A 17,620-nucleotide genomic window follows, 5' to 3' on the forward strand; every position below is an offset into this window, starting at 1 on the left:
GTGTAAATTTACGCTTAATGTCACCGACATTTTGAAACACCTACCTGTGCACACACTGTCTCTTTTTCAAAATACGTTTGCAAATGTCAAACTTTTGAACGGAATACCGAGTCTGTTTCGTCCAAATATGTGTTTGTAAAATCAGGTCGGTGGGTTTTGTTCCTAGACAGTACTAGTAATCAAAAATATCTTTCACTGAATTAAGTTTGAAGGGCCAAGAAAACAGCCAATTACATTTGATAGTATTTTGAAAGATATTTATGCTTATTAAACATTGCGTATTTTGTGCTATTTTTCTTGTACAAGGAAGACAGGGATTGTCGAAAAAAGTGACATGAATTCATTGGGACAGGAAGAAATTATCGCTGACACCAAGGATTTGGCCCCATCACCTCTGTTGAATGTTGCTAGAAATCTATTCTATAAATAACAGAGATGTCCTCTACAAAAAGTTATAATTTCAACCATCATTTAACTGGTCAACAGGAAATAACAGTATAGGTTATTCTGTTTCGTTTAAAAAGGACAATATTATTAAAATCCCAGGTATGCAATTTTGATCTTGACATTGAAAAGAATCTTCTTCTTTTTTGGTACTATTGTGTTGTAAATGGTCACACAATTGGACAATATCCCTGCCAAAATTTTGGCTTATTCACAGGGATCGGGTAACTGAAAAATTTGAACAAACACACCCCTGTCTGTGTACCGAAGCATTCATCGGGCACACGCGCAATACTTGTCGCAAATGTACCTCTCGCTATGAGATACCTACATTCATCGGACACACGCGCAATACCTTGTGGCAAATGTACCTCTCGCTATGAGATACCTACATTCATCGGACACACGCGCAATACTTGTGGCAAATGAACCTCTCGCTATGAGATATCTGCAGGATTGACTTAATCCCCTGGAATGCTGCATATAGCTTACCATAGCAATGTTCTCAACAGACTGTGGTACACCGATGGCCCATAAACCTGTCAGTATTAACACCGAGTTCATGAAGAGGAGAGCAAGTCCAAAACCACCCACTAAGGACCTGTTAGAAGAGAGAGAAAAACCAAAATCAAAGTTATTTTTTGTGGTGGAAATTAAATGTAATTGTGGATAACACAACATAAAAATGATGATAATTCTAGCAATACTGATGATACCAATTCATACTGTCATAACAAGTATATTTGTAAGACCTGTGTATTCAAACACTCATGAGACGTTCAAGAATAAATTTTATGTTTCTAGTTTGGATAATCGACGACGACAACGACTGAACGTCACAAAAAACGACTCTGAGGAGGAGGAGGAGGAGGAGGAGGAGGAGGAGGAGGAGGAGGAGGAGGAGAGGAGGGCAAGCTGACCAGAAGTGACCGTTCACTGAGAGAGGACATGTGCTAAGTAGTTATCAGTTCACCCTCAACCACAGTAGAGCCAAGAGTGCTAAGGTTTTAAATAGACAGGATGGATTTCTTTACACAAAGAAAAGATAAAGTAAATACAAAGCAGTGAAACAGTTTCACAAAAATTCCACGGAAAGTTCGCAAATTACTTCCAAATTGTAGATTCGGAAGGAGGAGAAAGTGGGTAGTGCCCCAGAAGTAGGAATAGAGGGCGCAGTCCTAAAATGTTTCTGTCATGTAGCTGAGGCAGATAAGAAAGTGCAGATGTAAATTGGAGACAGGTAAGAGAGGAGCAAAGTATATTACACGTTTGGTCTCTCCAAATTATGCTAGTAGAGTCATCCTGATCGCAGGACTTTCCAACTTTCAAGTTATTGACTAGAGTAAAACCTACCAATTTGATTGACCTCTTTGTTTTTCTAATTTGGAAACATAATTTTAAGTTTTCTGATTTGGTGTATATATGTATGTAGGCTAAAGGCTAGCCACAGAGTAAAGGAAATGTCTGTTTTGAGTGGTCTAGCCCCCTTTACTTTTCAGAAGAGGTGTTGAATTTCAAGTTTAAGCTATATAATATTACTACATATTACTATATCTATATTTGTTGGTTGGCATCTTTCTTGGCGCAGAGTGCTCTATGTCCGGGGGACAGAGCGAAGGATACAGGTAGATGAGAATAGTTGAGACTCATAGTTGTAGTTGATCGCTAAATGCGTGAAACTGAGTAACAACTACTAGTTTTCCACTAGTCTCAACTAATTCTCACCTACACATTTATATATATATCTACATATCTAAATGTACATACAAATACATACATACATACATATATACACATATTTATATATATATATATATATACATACATACATACATACATATATTTATATACAGTATTTATGTATAGTTTGCCATTCATCAACATGAAAACATGCATTATAACTCTAATATGCTGAGCTGTTCAAGCTTGGTGACTTCAATTATTCAAAGAGCTTCCATATCTGCCCTGCCGAGAAGAACACGGAAGGCAATCCAGGCAGCATCAATCTTACTCCAAAGGAGAGCATTAAAGTTACATAGGCAATGCACACAGTATAAAGGCACATCCAGGACAGCAGGCAGTGACTGTTATGGCTGCATTGCAATATGATAATACAGTGTGTTAGTTCAGGTAAAACGTATACTTACCATGTTGTCAACACAAACTGGACTACCACAATGATCTGCAAAAATGAGAGTAAAAGAAGACACGGTCATCATATTATCTAGTTGGGAGCAACAAACGAAAAGGGAGGGGGTTAGAGAGGGAGGGGATTAGAGAGGGAGGGGATAGTGAGGTAGGGGTTAGAGTGGGAGGGGATAGTGAGGGAGGGACAGATTTAACAAGGGTATAAGATGAAAGGATCAAATTTTGGAGTTGGTCATGAAGGAGGATGGGGCAGAGCAAAAATGTGGAAGAGTTGTAAAATGTTTTTTGAAAATCTGATCTTTTTTTTTTGTCATGACGGTTCGACTCGAGTTGCAAAAATCCACAAACATGGTCATGAGTTGCCTCTATGAGCTATTGAGGAAACAAAACAAGCTTGTAAAGCCTCAAAGATAACTCTGCACCATAAAGGGATATATTCTGATGACAATTTATTCTGTTGTTGTCAGATGCAATTTACAAAATACCACCAAATTTGAAGAAAGAAAAATATGGTATCTTTGCCATACAATATATATATGCTTTGAGGACTGTGATTCCAATGGTAAATTATGTGACATGTACCGTACGTATGCAAAATGGGGGGGGGGGGATATTCCACGCTGTCACATGAAAAACCCATCTCAATATCGTGTTCCTTACTAGAGATACGGTTGATTAAATGAAATCTTCTTAATTGACAAACTTATTCTGCTATTGCCAGATCTATGCACGATTAACAAAATACCACCAAATTTGAAAGGAAAAAAATTGTATCATTGCAATACGGAATGCTATGAGGCTGTGATTTTGACCTAAGTATGTAAAGATGTTAATCCTTATCACTTGATCAACTGAAATCTCTAAATCGCTAGAAAAAAATAAATAAAAAACAAATAAAAAAATCCTTTTGCTGTGAAATATTTTCATTGTGCCCATCTCTCACAACATACACAGTTTTAGTCTGAGTATTGATATACTTGGATTCTTGGTACCAACCAATCTCTCTGCTTACACTTATACGTCTTAGTCTCCTATGTACATAATTAATTCAAGATATACAAAATTAAAGACCCACATACAAAAACGGTGCAAACCAAAATTTTCTGGCAGAAAAATTTGCATTTGAAATTCATTTTTAATAATACAATATCCTGATTAACCTCATTTCTCTGTTATTCTCCACACAGCAGCCTTGACCGTACACGTCACGCAGACACACTTTGGTACGTGCCGCAACGATATTTAATAGGCTAAGCATTTGATACTCCTTATTGACAAATTTTATCACATAGCAGTTTGCATTTAATTTAAATTCTTGAGAGTGCATTTCGTTTCATATCCCCCCGCACTTTGGGAAAAAAAAAAATGTGACCAGAGTTTTTGGCAGGCGGTATTCCCGAGGATCGTTATTTATTGGTTTCTATCGTACGACGATGGCGGAGCTATTGGTTTTGATATGTCGGGGGAGGCAGCGCGACTGGCTCCACGGTTGGCGCTTTGAGGCAATTTACGGAATTCACGTGCATAAAATTGTAGAAATCAATTTTGTTTAAACTATGAGAACGGAGGTTGGATGGATTCTGTATCGCTAGAGTAAAAAGAGACTAGGCCACCAAAGGATAAATAATGGCACCATAGAAAATTTATGTTTTGAGGATCGGAATGATCTCGGTGTAAAAAAATAATAATAAATTATTAGCAAGTTTACTTTCGACGCTGGTAATTATGAATCATTATGCAGCTGACTACTCAGATAGGGGTTTTCATAGAACTATCAAATTTTACAAAGAAAGAACGCTGATATTAAACAAACGTGACAAATATGGTTATGATAAAACAAACGAAGTAGTTTTGTGGAACTACTACCTGAGAAAGTAGCGTTACGCTACTCAAAACGAACACATGGGCATGGGTCGCACACTAAAAACAGCCCCCAAACTCCCTCCCTTTAGAAGAAAAGGATACTTATCAGGCTGTAAGCGACTGTAGAACGTTCTGGAATCCCAAAGGATGTATAGAAGGTAAAAATCCAATGTATTCCGGGCAATTTCCGTAAGATTTTATATCCACTATGAAAACGTATACATTGTAAACACTTTGGATGGTAGAATGAGAAGGAAGAGCAAGGACCGGAGGAGCCGGTCGCTGAGGGTGCACAGTGTTAAAAGATTACCAGGGCATACTAGACACGGTAGAATGAGGTGCTAAGGTTGTGAGGAGACAGGTAAGCGAGGAACGAAGTAAATCCATGTGATCACATAAAATAATAATAATAATAAACATCCATTTATTAAACAGGTCCTACTGTATGGTCAGTTCCTGTCAGATGTTGTGTGAACAGCTAGAGGGGCAGTTACTGTAGGGTGTTTAAAGGAATTTTAATTTTACATCACAAAGTTTTGTTTGCCAATTTACAAGATGCTGATGAAGGAATAAATGATGTTGATAGATGACAATTTAAAGAATATGTACTGGATAGCACTGCAAACTCACAACAAATTTGTAAGGATTTTTTTTTTTCTGGTTGTCTAGGTCGGATAACCAGGCCTTACATTTCGGTTCTTCTCCAACCAGCTATTACATGGTTGTCCTCAGACATGTCACATAATAACATTACAACCAATATGCACACTGTAGGAGAGAAGTACAGGTAGGCTGGTGAATAGAATACCGGCTTAGAGGGTGATACCAATTTCTTATTACTTTTCCTATTTGGGGGTAGTTAGTTATGTACAGAGCAATCTGAATTTGATGTAACTTTTTATGTAAACATCTGCCCAGACCACCTCCACAGCTGATTCTGGTCGTCCGAACAGAAATTCTGTCATTTTTGTCGTCTCGGACAACCGGATTTCCGTTAAAAATTTGTCCTGAAACCGTGTGCCAGCTTATATATATATATCATCATATAAAATATCATCACACACTCACACTCCGATATAAGTTTGCAAAGGGGCTACATCAGACCCATTGGTCTACAGACTGAAAAATAGTCCAGTGATATATCTATTTTGACCCTTGCACGTTCCCCTCAAAATCAGTGTACATAGTTTAAAGACCTAAAACAAACGGAAAGTACCAGTAAGCAAATTTTGGATTCTGTGAAAATGGGATGAAAAACCGCAGCTCTTTTAAGGTCATCCTGACGTACATATTTGTACTAACAGTTATCTATTAACAGCAGGGACTGAGAGTACTAACATAAGACCTGTCCCTTCCATGTCTGCCATTTATAAGTAGTAACTCTCAGAAGAAATACCAAAGTTGACAAGCATCATACATGTACAGTACACTTGACATTTAAGAAGAGCCGTTTTCAAAGTCCAATTCCAAAGTACAAGATCTGTTTTTTCTTTAAGAACAAAAGGATTACAATAATCAATATAATATGATAATCAATTATCTGCTTATGATAATCAATAGGAAAGAAGAGAAGGGTAACAAGTAAAATTAAAATACAAAATACAACCAGAATGAAAACATTTCATGGTTCCTTGCTGCTGTTCATTAGTTCCATTCATAGGGAAATTTCTAACAAAGCCCTAATACAACAACAGTAATTTATGCTCACAAACTTTTGTTGCCAAAGTAATGCTAAGCCCTGATATCAATTGCAACACACATCAGTGTGTGAAGACTATCTACCATTATCATCATACCAAGTTTGACGAAATTCCGACTAGTAATAGTAGCCAAGTAATTGCAATTTGGAGTATTTCACGTTTGACCCCATGACCTCATTAATATTCATGAAATGAGCACCAACATCAACAGGGATAATCTACTAACTATGGGCCACCCACTCACCACGTATGGTAATGATTGGTCATTCCCTTGTTGAGTTATTGTGCATACAAACTTTTCCTAACGAAATAATGCTAGCCCCCCCCCCCTTATAAACATGCATGATATCAATTGCAACACACATCAGTGTGTGGAGACTATCTACCAATATCATCATACCAAGTTTGACGAAATTCCAATAAATAGTAGCTAAGTTATTGCAACTTGGGAGTTTTTCACGTTTGACCTGTGACCTCATTAATATTATTTAACTTTGAACTCGTATAACTTCGCACACGAAGGTCACATTGGGGTCAACCTATTGACATTTATGATCAGAAGGCACCTTTGACATCTGAAAATAGCATCAAAACTGTAAAAATCCCCAAAACACGAAAAGGTCACCAGAGGTCAAATTGAGGTCAAGGGTCACCCAGATGCGGGTTGACAAATGGATTACATTGAAGCAACTCCCAACCTTAACGGACAGTTCGTTCTCAAGTTATCACAAAAATACTAGTTTTTTATCATTAATTGACCTTTGGTGACCTCGGATCACATGACCGTTAGTTTGAAAATATTCCCCTATACCATTTGCAACTTGTCCCAAAATATCAACCATGTCACACCTTGGAACTGAGAGTTATTGCATTAAATGTCTGAAAATTAACTTTGACCTCGTATAACTCCGCACACGAAGGTCACACGGGGGTCAACCCATTGACATTTATGATCAGAAGGTACCTTTGACATCTGAAAATAGCATCAAAACTGTAAAAATCCCCAAAACACGAAAAGGTCACCAGAGGTCAAATTGAGGTCAAGGGTCACCCAGATGTGGGTCGACAATTGGATTAAATTGAAGCAACTCCCAACCCTAACGGACAATTCGTTTTCAAGTTATCGCAAAAATACTAGTTTTTTATCATTAATTGACCTTTGGTGACCTTGGATCACATGACCGTTAAGTTTGAAAATATTCCCCTATACCATTTGCAACTTGTCCCAAAATATCAACCGTGTCACACCTTGGAACTGGGAATTATTGCACTAAATGTCTGAAAATTTACTTTGACCTCATAAAACTTCACACACAAAGGTCACCTGGGGTAAACCTATTGACATATTTGATTGTTGAGACGTGAATATAGCATCAAAACTGTAAGAATTCAAACATTTTTTTCTTTGCCCATTTTCTCACCAAAAATACTAGTTTTTTAACATTAATTGACCTTTGATGACCTCGGATCACATGACCATTAAGTTTGAAAATATTCCTCTATACCATTTGCAACTTGTCCCAAAATATCAACCTTGTTACACCTTGGCCCTGGGAGTTATTGAATTAAATGTCTGAAAATTAACTTTGACCTTGTATAACTTTACACACAAAGGTCACCCGGGTGTCAACCCATTGACATTTTTGATCGGAAGGTACCTTTGATATCCAAATCTAGCATCAAAACCAAACATTTTCTTTTTCGCCCGTTTTCTCCCAAACTAAGCACATTTTTTCTAATGTGACCTTTGACCTTTTGACCTTGGTTTCAAATGTAGTTTGATCTGCTGATTCCAAAAATCAACACAATAAGTCTGTACAGCCATCCTAACTCTGACCGAAAACTTTGACCCCATATAAGTTCGCACACAAAGGTCACACAGGGGTCAACCTATCGATATTTATGATCGGAAGGTACCTTTGACATCTGAAAATAGCATCGAAACTGTAAAAATCCCCAAAACATGAAAAGGTCACCAGAGGTCAAATTGAGGTCAAGGGTCACCCAGATGTGGGTCGACAATTGGATTACACTGAAGCAACTCCCAACCCTAACGGACAATTCGTTTTCAAGTTATCGCAAAAATACTAGTTTTTTAACATTAATTGACCTTTGGTGACCTCAGATCACATGACCGTTAAGTTTCAAAATATTGCCCTAACCAGTTCACAACTTTTCCCAAAATATCAACCATGTCGCACATTGGCACTGGGAGTTATTGCAGTTTTAGTATTTTGGGTTTTTGGACCATAACTGACCTTTGGTGACCTTTGGTGACGGCTGAGTACCTTAGAGCATCTGTCCGAAACGTGGTCCGCTACCCATGATCTTCCACAGACCCCCACCCCCCACTCCACCCCCACCCTCCATCAGGATCGAATAAGTTAGAATGAATAAAAGCCAGCGGGGGCTAAGGACTTGACGTTAAAAAGCATAACTTAATCAAATCTCCATCTGCCATTACTGCTAGCTCCAAAATCTAAGATAACTTGTCAAAGTCTGATAAAGAAAATTATACTTTTGGGTCACCATACATGGTTGGCAGACTGTTACCTTAGAGTAGGGATGCTCGGGGCGACTATACAGATGGTTGGTGCAAAGGGCCCGAGAAACCAAACCAACGTCTCACTGTACAGTACATGGACAGAGTAGGGGTTGGCCAATAAGGTATTCAAGCTTTAAGGCCGGACCAGCACACCTGATTAGGGGACAATCTTCTTTTTATCATGAGCTCCATTTCATATCTTATTAAGAAGCCTTGCCTTGGGGGCAAGACAAAGCCAATTCTGTTGCTTTTGCGATCACATAGGCCGAAAATTATCCTAAAATCATTGAAAATGTAAGCTACTTGGCTGTTGTTATTATTATTGTTGTTATTTTTTGTTGTTACTGATATTGTTCAACTTTGGCAATGTAGATGTTAACTGAAATAAATTGTTTTTTTCCTTCTGCCAAGCTAAGTATAAAAATCTTTGGTTTTCAAGTTAACAACACATATTTAATACAATGAAAGAATTTTTGTTTAAATTTCTATCAACTTATGACACTATTGATTTCAATAATATCGGTTCAAAAGTTCGATTTTTAAGAGAGTATATAGATCTTTCGAGTACCAAACTAAAATAAGCTATTCGTCCAAGGTCATATTTATCCTTTGTGTGTCTGTTGTGTGTCTGTGTGTGTGCATTTTCAGTCTGTCGGGCAATCTCGTCCAGAAATACAATCCAAACGAGGTTTAGTTTTCGATCCAATCAGTTCATAAAACATGCGAGAGAAGAGGAACAGAAACCCGACAGGAATCTCAAGAGAAGAAGAGGTTTTTTGCATTTTTTTCTTTTGAGACCGAAGACTCCAAAACAAAATTGGCAGCATGTATCCCGAGGTTGTAAACCTTCACATCAGGAGGCACAGAACCCTCTAGAATGTCATTCGAGCCACCCAACCCCCCCCCCCCCACCGTTTTAATTTTAAAACAGTATATATGTCACCATGCGAGTAGCAGCCTTTTGCCAATGACTTCACGCTGAAGGCGTCGCTTTCCAATGTCATAACACCTAACAAGCTTGGTTATAACGCTGGGCTACCTTTACAGTAGTTAGTTGATCAATAGTGTCAAACTTTGCAATGTGGTTTTACGCTAGCCGCCGAGGCTAGGTCACTCGGCTCGCTCCCTCTGCTATCTCCTTCCTACATTTAATACCCTAATTGACGCAACCGAGTCGAGATCTCAGCGTTGGTTGCATAGAGACGTGGCTTTAAATGAGTCAGTACGGTTCAGCTGCCTTTCACAATGTAATAAGCTTCCCGCTTCTGGTCCGTACAGTAGGTCTCTCTCTCTCTTTCTATCTCTCGAGAGATCTGTCTCACTAACTCTCCCCGGGGTTCAAATTTAATCTGTTACTTCTTTTGCTTCTAACACAATTTGGGTATCTACATGGGTTGTATTTTTTTTGTAGATACATATCGGACAAGTAAACGAAACATTGAATTTTCCGTTCGTTCAGGGACGTAATTCAGATTTACAAAAAAATATGGATGAAGATTAAGGAATGCATCATCAGACGATCTTCAACAAAACAAAATATTAAATTAATTGAATTATTTGAGTCTTGATGATGGCTACCCATTTTTCTGGTTTTCTATAATCTCTACCGTTCTCAGTCTACAGAACTCTGCTTGCCCTTACTCTGAATTGTTGCCTCTTTAATGATTTTGAAGAATATGGAGAAGAGGGGAGAGAAACTGGTGGGTGGAGTAGGAATGGGTAGGGGGGAGAGAGGGAGGTAATGAATAGGAGGGGTTAGGAGAGGGCATGTCAGAAGGCAATATATTTTTCAACTTTCAGGAGTGACTCATGTCTTTAAATTGGTTGTACATAGAAGATAAATGGCCAATCTGCTTATAAATCTCCATAAGATGTGTATCCACAGGGCCAAGTATGAGGCTCATTCAAACGATAATTTTACCAAGTTTACACGGTTTTAAACTTTGACCTCTGCTGACCTCATAACGATCTTTGACTTCTGCAGAAAACATATGGGATCTTGCATTCAGTAAAGTTTACACCCATAGCAGATACTGTATATTTCAACCAACATACAGTTTTTGAGTACTTGTGTAAACAATCCAAGGCGACACATACACACAGGTATGCACCTCCTCCCACCCCCTACATCCCACACACACAAAGGCAACATACACGCCATCACATCTGCATCTATTTAGGTTAGTTTGGCCTTGAAAGAAATAAAAAAGCCCTTTTAAGAGATACAGTCAGCCCTTTTAAGAGATACATTTGAGAGCACAACTACCAACTCATATGGATCGTTAAGGTGGGGACACCTTCCATTTGACTACACTGATATTGTCTAGCTTTCCTGACCTTGTTTCTGATTACCAATTCAGACCTTCAGTCCAAACAGCATGTCAATTTATTACAATACCCAGAATAGACAGTAAATAACTTCATGTCTATTATACTAGTCCACACAGTATTTATACATGCATGTATGTCTGTCTATTCCATCCATATTGTTTGTTATGTACATGTATGTATATATACACTGTACTTCTAGTACATGTGCAATCCTCACCGGGTCCACGTCCAAAACAGTCGTCGTTAGCAATATTAGACGTCAAATCACTGTACATCAGGTAGTATGTGCTACCTTTACACGGTAACATATACAGCATATACATACGGAACGCGTACACGTGTCGTTTTGTCTTTTAATTACCAGCTGGCTTACATTGCAATATGTACCAAACCATAGCGCTCCAATAAACACTACTACATCGAGATCACATGCACTGCACTATGTGTGTAATTCTTCATACTTGGAACAGCACCCACTGTCTGTTTGTTAAAAGTCCATATGATGTTTGCATCAAACATACACAGCCATATATTATTGTCAGAATTGTTTATGTTTTCATTCATTTATATTTATATTGACATCGTACAGTACCAAGGAAAGTACAAAGATGATTGATTTATGGATAAGTCAGAACAGTGCTTACCAAAGTTACAATTCTGGTTACGCTCCTTCGCACGAACCACCCGCAAAAACCATACGGCAATATGTGTATCATGAAAATCCAACCAGCATTTTATTAAAGTTTTTAATTTCCTTGCATTTGCAGAGTGGATATTTCTTGCATGCAGTACTTAACAGACTGTCAATTAATACAATTTTGCATAAATTTGAGGAAAGCTAGGGTTTATAACGAACCATTTTAGCAAACCGTTCTACAAAAAATCATGAATATTATTCAAAGTAGTAAAAGCTCAAACCAACGTAAAAAAAAAACTTCACTTTTAGCTTGAAAAGTTCAATCATATTTTCAAGCTTTTGTAAAATTTTGGCTAAATTTGGTACCAGAAATGCACCATGGTCAATAAAACAAAACAGGAGCTACACATCACAGCTAGGGTCTAGCTGCTAGACCACTTGAACTCAAATTTAGCAGTGTTCTCATCTATAATTTCAACCTCTTCAAAAAGAGTGAGTCCTTTACAAAGAATCCTTCAAGTTAATCTACCTACATGATAAGAATTAAGTTGAGAAGAATCTATATTGTGTACTATGTACTTATGACTGGTCAGGCCCTTTCATAAATATATATGTATATAACTTTTTAAAAATTATAAAATTAACAGATCTATGTGATTGCAATCATTACAGACAATTTTGTGTCCCACAGAGTTAATGCAATAGATTATAAATATGCATCATCATTCTTGGGTGGAGTAAAGCAATGTCTAATTAATCCCAGATGTATGTGTTCAGGAATGTTATTTCTTATAATTTAGTCAATATATAATTGATACTAGTTGCAAAATTGGGATATAAACTTATAACATGAAAGATAATTCTTATAATATAAAGCTAAGGATCCCTCCCCCCCCCCCAAAAAAAAAAACATCTATGAAATTTACTGTTTGTCTGTAAGACTTCTGCTGAAATAAATTAATGCATCAGGCAACATATATGTGTGTACCTGAGTCAGTGGTGGCCATATTTATAGTTCTAACTGTGTAAATTGAATTTAACCAACACATTTTCATAATCAAGTTTTAATCAAAATTAGTGAATAATTTATGAAAAAAATATTACTTTACATCATCTTTTGAACCATAGGGGGGGAGGGGTGTGACATTCATACATAACAGTTTAATAGTAAAGATCCAGTTGGAAAAACTCTTTCACTTTTTTCCCCTTTTTCCCTACATAGCACAAAATCATCCTTGTTTGGAGACCATGATGGAACGAGAAGGATGTACAGTAGGTATATTGCAGAATGCTAACGTATGTAACTTTTGTTTTCAATATTCATGAATTTCAGCAATGTCCAAACTCCCAGACATGCAAGACTGTTTGTACTAGTGACATATTTTCATCTGATCATCAATTTTTATCTATTTATTCTATGCCATAATACTACTTAATGTATATATAGTCCGGGAAGCTGAAAACATGTACACATGTTTTTCTTGGCACACTAAATGCTAGCACCAGTAAACTGCACTTTTTATTAAAACAGAGTGGATAAAAGATGTAGCAGTCCCTTGAAGAGATGATACTGTAGCAACGCATATATCACAAAAAAAAGTCTGGCTTCAAGCCCTCTCTCTAGAGCTCTCACTGGTACCTCCCCTCCCCAGCCCCCCCAGCCTCCCCCCCATAGTCTTGAGCACCATTCCAGTCTACCCTGGACATTTCTCGGTCTAGCTGTAAATAGCGAGATTACGGTTCTTCCTGACCCTTTGCTCTCTCTAGAGCTCTCTCTGACCCACAAACTCTAAGGACTTCTGGGGATTATCCATCCAGGGATGACCTATGATGTTTTTTCTGAAATTTTCTAACAATTTCAATCGTGCAACTGATTTCTAGTTTCATACATGTATACCAAAACAGACTTGCACAGTGAGTATGAAACAAGATACTGTACAGTGTACATAGATCTTTTCTGGAAGATATCAATACAGGAAGCGAAGAAAACTCGGTCAAAGATATTGCATTAATTAGGTACGCAAGGTATCCTTGCCCCCCAGTCCCCCCCTAGTCTTGAGCACCCTTCCAGTCTACACTGGACACTTCTCGGTCTAGGTTCAAATAGCGGGATTACTGTACTTCCTGACTCTTTGCTCTGTCCAATCAGAGCCTCTCTCGGAACCCTTGCAGAAATAAAACTGAGAACCCCAGGCTGTTGTACATACAGTATACATACCAAGTCATTCCATACAGTGTTACCACCATATTACAGTATACCACAGTACAGTATAACCACAATCAGGTATTGTATTGACACGGGTACAAATGCAGTTACAATGCATGCGACGTTGTATAGCACCAAATTACACTGACTACTAGAGTCAGGCCAAAGACTTCACTTCAAACGACTTAGAAACTTCACACATTTATCTATATCTCTGAAGTGAAATTTATGAGGAATCTGTCAAGTTTTGCAGGCTCCTATATAGCAATGATCTCAAAACAGGATCAATTTGGGTTTTGCATCAAAATTATCTCAAGTGGATTTTAAACTTACAGTACTTAGTCCACATCCATTGCTAAATTATACGTGTTTTTATTCTTAAAGGTATGCTGTACTGGCTCCACATATGCTAGATATTCAAATACATGGTCAACTTTGGTCAAAATTCTTAAACTGTTTTATTACTGTTCTTCAAGGAAATATTCCTCACTGGGACATTCAGTCATCTTGTGTGTTCCTTAAAAGTATCTGAGAACAATTTGGAGAGTAAAGACCTCCAGGAATTTATTGTTTGAAAACTCCTATATAGCATGCTATAATTTGGGGCCTATACTGACTACCTTTAAATCAGCTTTATAGTATTTTGCCAGGGGTTGACAGTTTTGGCAGTTTATCATCATTCCTATTTCTCAATCTGATTGATCATAGACACTATATCATCCTAGAGATTCTTATGAAATGCTGGGCACTGCTATATTAGCACAATTGGTCACAAAGAGAAATTGTCAGTGTCGTTGGGGCTCTCCAACTACGAACAGAGTCAACAGAGGGCGCTGTCACATCGTCCTCTAGCTAGTTCTGTGAACATGGACTTGTAAGCTGTTGCAATGAGTTCCGGTACCAGACTCATCAGGCGTACTATGGTCGTACCATCAGTTGATCATGAAAAGATCAGTTGGTCCATAATTTTTGAAGAAGAGACATTTGGACACATGATTTATGCACCTTAACTCCTGTTTTCAGGCGTGTAGCCAAAGGGGGGTGAAGGGGGCAGCCGCCCCCCTCCCCTTGAGCATTTTTTTTTGTATGTTTTCATGATATCGCTAGTAATTTCAAAAGAGAAAATGCTAAAATGCAACTTACAAGGCCTGGGAAGTGCCATTTCCAGTGATCTGGGAGGCATTTTCTTGTACGCTTCGCACAAACTCATGGTCGCGCTACGCTTAGATAGTTTACAATACTGTATCTACGGCTCTGATAAATGCCTACAGTTTCGCCCCTCCCTTGGCAAATTCCTCGCTACCCCGCCTGCCTGTTTTCTAGCTAGAGCATGTTTTACGTTTGGACGAAATAGCATCCATATGCGTTTACATGCTAAACCCCGCTGAGGCAGTGTGTCCGAGTTTCGTGAAAGACTGGAGTCATAAGTACGGTAGTAAACAACAACTGTGTCTTTCAGCCATGCTGATCTGTACATTTCTGCTGCAACTAAAAGCAGCAATTCTACTGATAAAGATATGAGTGACTAAATAAATAAATCTGGAAAGACTGTCAGACGCATTCTAAACCATTAAAAGGTCACAGTTGACACAGTATCTTACAATACACACAATTAAGGTTTAGCATGCTTACATAGTAAATAAAGCAGCCAAACCATTAACCTTTCCTAGTGCAAAAGAAGGAGCTTGGAATGCTACTGTAAACAAGTACAGTATATATATCAGCTTTTTTTCAGTAAAAACTGATAAATTACACAAATAAAACATTATAAAATTTGTGGCAGTACATGGCATTTAAAATGATCTGTTCCCAAGAGCCATGATGTTAGAAGAGGTTTGGTAAACCCAAGGAATCATTGTTCTCCGATCTTAGATATGTGCCTCATTTCAGTTGACTTATATTCTTTCTTCTCAATATGTTACAATCATTCTTTTTCCTTGGGAGTGTAGGGGGGGTGGATGGTTTTGTTTATTGATATATTTCATTTTGCATAGGGAGTGGCACTACTTGTTAAGCCTTGCAAGGTTTTTTAATACCACTTCCTTCCTCGTTGTATTTACATTTATGTTAGTAACTAATTACTGTTAAACCTGTATATTGAGGAGAAACGAATAAATGAAATGAAATGAAACTATTGCGTGTCGACCAGCCTACCAGCCAAGAAATACTTAATATACTATTTTACTGCCGTTTTATGATTTGGAACTTTCTTTTGTGTGATGGCGTACCTTTCTATGTTGCAAATGATGAAACACGTTGCTTCTTATGAACCTTTTGGCGGGTGACTTTGGAGCATGCAGGCCGTGGATGCAGTTTTAAACCTTCATTTCCATGGGTATTTTGTAGAAAGTTTGTCAGTTGTAGGCTAGCCTAGATTCATGAAAGTTGGTTTGGCTTCCCCTGACATTAAAGGCCACTGTAGTGTAGGCCTAGCAAGTTTGACCTTGTTCCTAGATGCTTAGTTACTGAGCTACAGTTCAGTGGGTAGGATATTCAGGTTATCCAACCATCCACTATAGGCTAGTCTCCATCTAATCATAGGCCTACTGTAATGCACTGTGTCCTTGGTCCAATGCCAATTTATAGCTAATTATGATGCTTGTTGCTTCGTAGTATGGTACGTTAGGAACTGGATAGGCTAGCTAATCTGAAACTGAACTATCAGATAATGATACCAGGAGCTCATTTTCGCCACCTGCAACGTCAGTAAAATAGTCTGTACAAATTATAAACACAAATTCGGAGACTTACAATATTTCTTGTTCAGATTTAAACAATAACATTGCATTTGCCACAGTGTGTACTCACTTTTAGGGCGTATTTATCAATCATGTTGGCGTCTAATTGCACCGTTAGCTGGCCGCGATCTGCTGAAGCTTGCATTTGACCTGATGTAGTAAATTCTGATTTGATGGAGAAGTCAGCAATCTATTTGCCTCTTGATTTTACTTTAAAATGTGCGCAATGCGAGTGCACGTAATGGTAAGTGCCTGCTCTTCGTGTGCTGCTTGTGTTGTATTTGCACATAACGTTTATGTACGTAGGTGCACAACACAACAGAATAGCTTATCCAGATGCGAAAAACCTGCCGTAGAATGAAGTCGTTCAACCGTGTTCTTAGCTGAATTTTGTTGTCACTTGTTTATTTTCTTCTTTGATTTTACCATGATACGATTTAATTAACAGTAATTAGATTTAAAAGTTTGAATATTTTGTGTTTTTTTTCTTTGCAGTTAAGATGATTTAGAACAGTGAAAGGAAAGCAAAACTTTCCTGTTGTTCTTTGAATGTATACTCTGTGAAAATTTATTTCATGTCCAATCACATGATCGATAGTTCACGTGAGATTAATATCACCACTTTCAGTTGCTTCCAATTTTCAATCGATATTTCACAGGTGAACGTTTGAAGGTATTAGTTCCAATTTCGCGGACAGCGGTTCGTTGAACAAGTTTAACTATTCCTTGTAAGAATTACTTTACTGCTCTCTTTGGGGATAGGAGTAGAAGGAGAGAGGGTCCCATTAGCCGGGACTTTGTGTTGGACCGGCAGACAAAATAGGGAATTTCCCTGTGTAGCCACCGGTGATTAATTCGAGAACGTCCAGGGTTCAACGTGAGACACCCGCGGATGTTTGACCTAGTTGAATCAGGGTGTTGTTATGGAACAAGTCCCTGGTTGAATGAAGTAGAAACAAACAACTAACATCCACTTGCAGCTCATCAAGCAAATTGAATAGAAAAAAC

At 38.1% G+C, this 17,620-nt stretch overlaps 1 protein-coding gene across 1 annotated transcript in view; it reads right to left on the reverse strand.

Moving 5' to 3' along the window:
- The window catches only part of LOC139975970 (type-1 angiotensin II receptor-associated protein-like), a 25,546-nt gene extending 8,534 nt beyond the window's left edge, over positions 1-17,012 (reverse strand). The window contains exons 1-3 of the mRNA XM_071984288.1: positions 16,683-17,012; positions 2,592-2,626; positions 937-1,045 (exon numbers count right to left, since the gene is read on the reverse strand). Coding sequence (XP_071840389.1) covers positions 937-1,045; positions 2,592-2,626; positions 16,683-16,757 — 219 coding nt within the window. The 5' untranslated portion in view covers positions 16,758-17,012. The remainder of the gene's footprint in view (positions 1-936; positions 1,046-2,591; positions 2,627-16,682) is intronic.
- Between the last annotated feature and the right edge of the window lie 608 nt (positions 17,013-17,620).

The sequence above is a fragment of the Apostichopus japonicus genome, chromosome 11 (assembly GCF_037975245.1).
Source record: "Apostichopus japonicus isolate 1M-3 chromosome 11, ASM3797524v1, whole genome shotgun sequence".
Lineage (NCBI taxonomy): Eukaryota > Metazoa > Echinodermata > Holothuroidea > Aspidochirotida > Stichopodidae > Apostichopus > Apostichopus japonicus.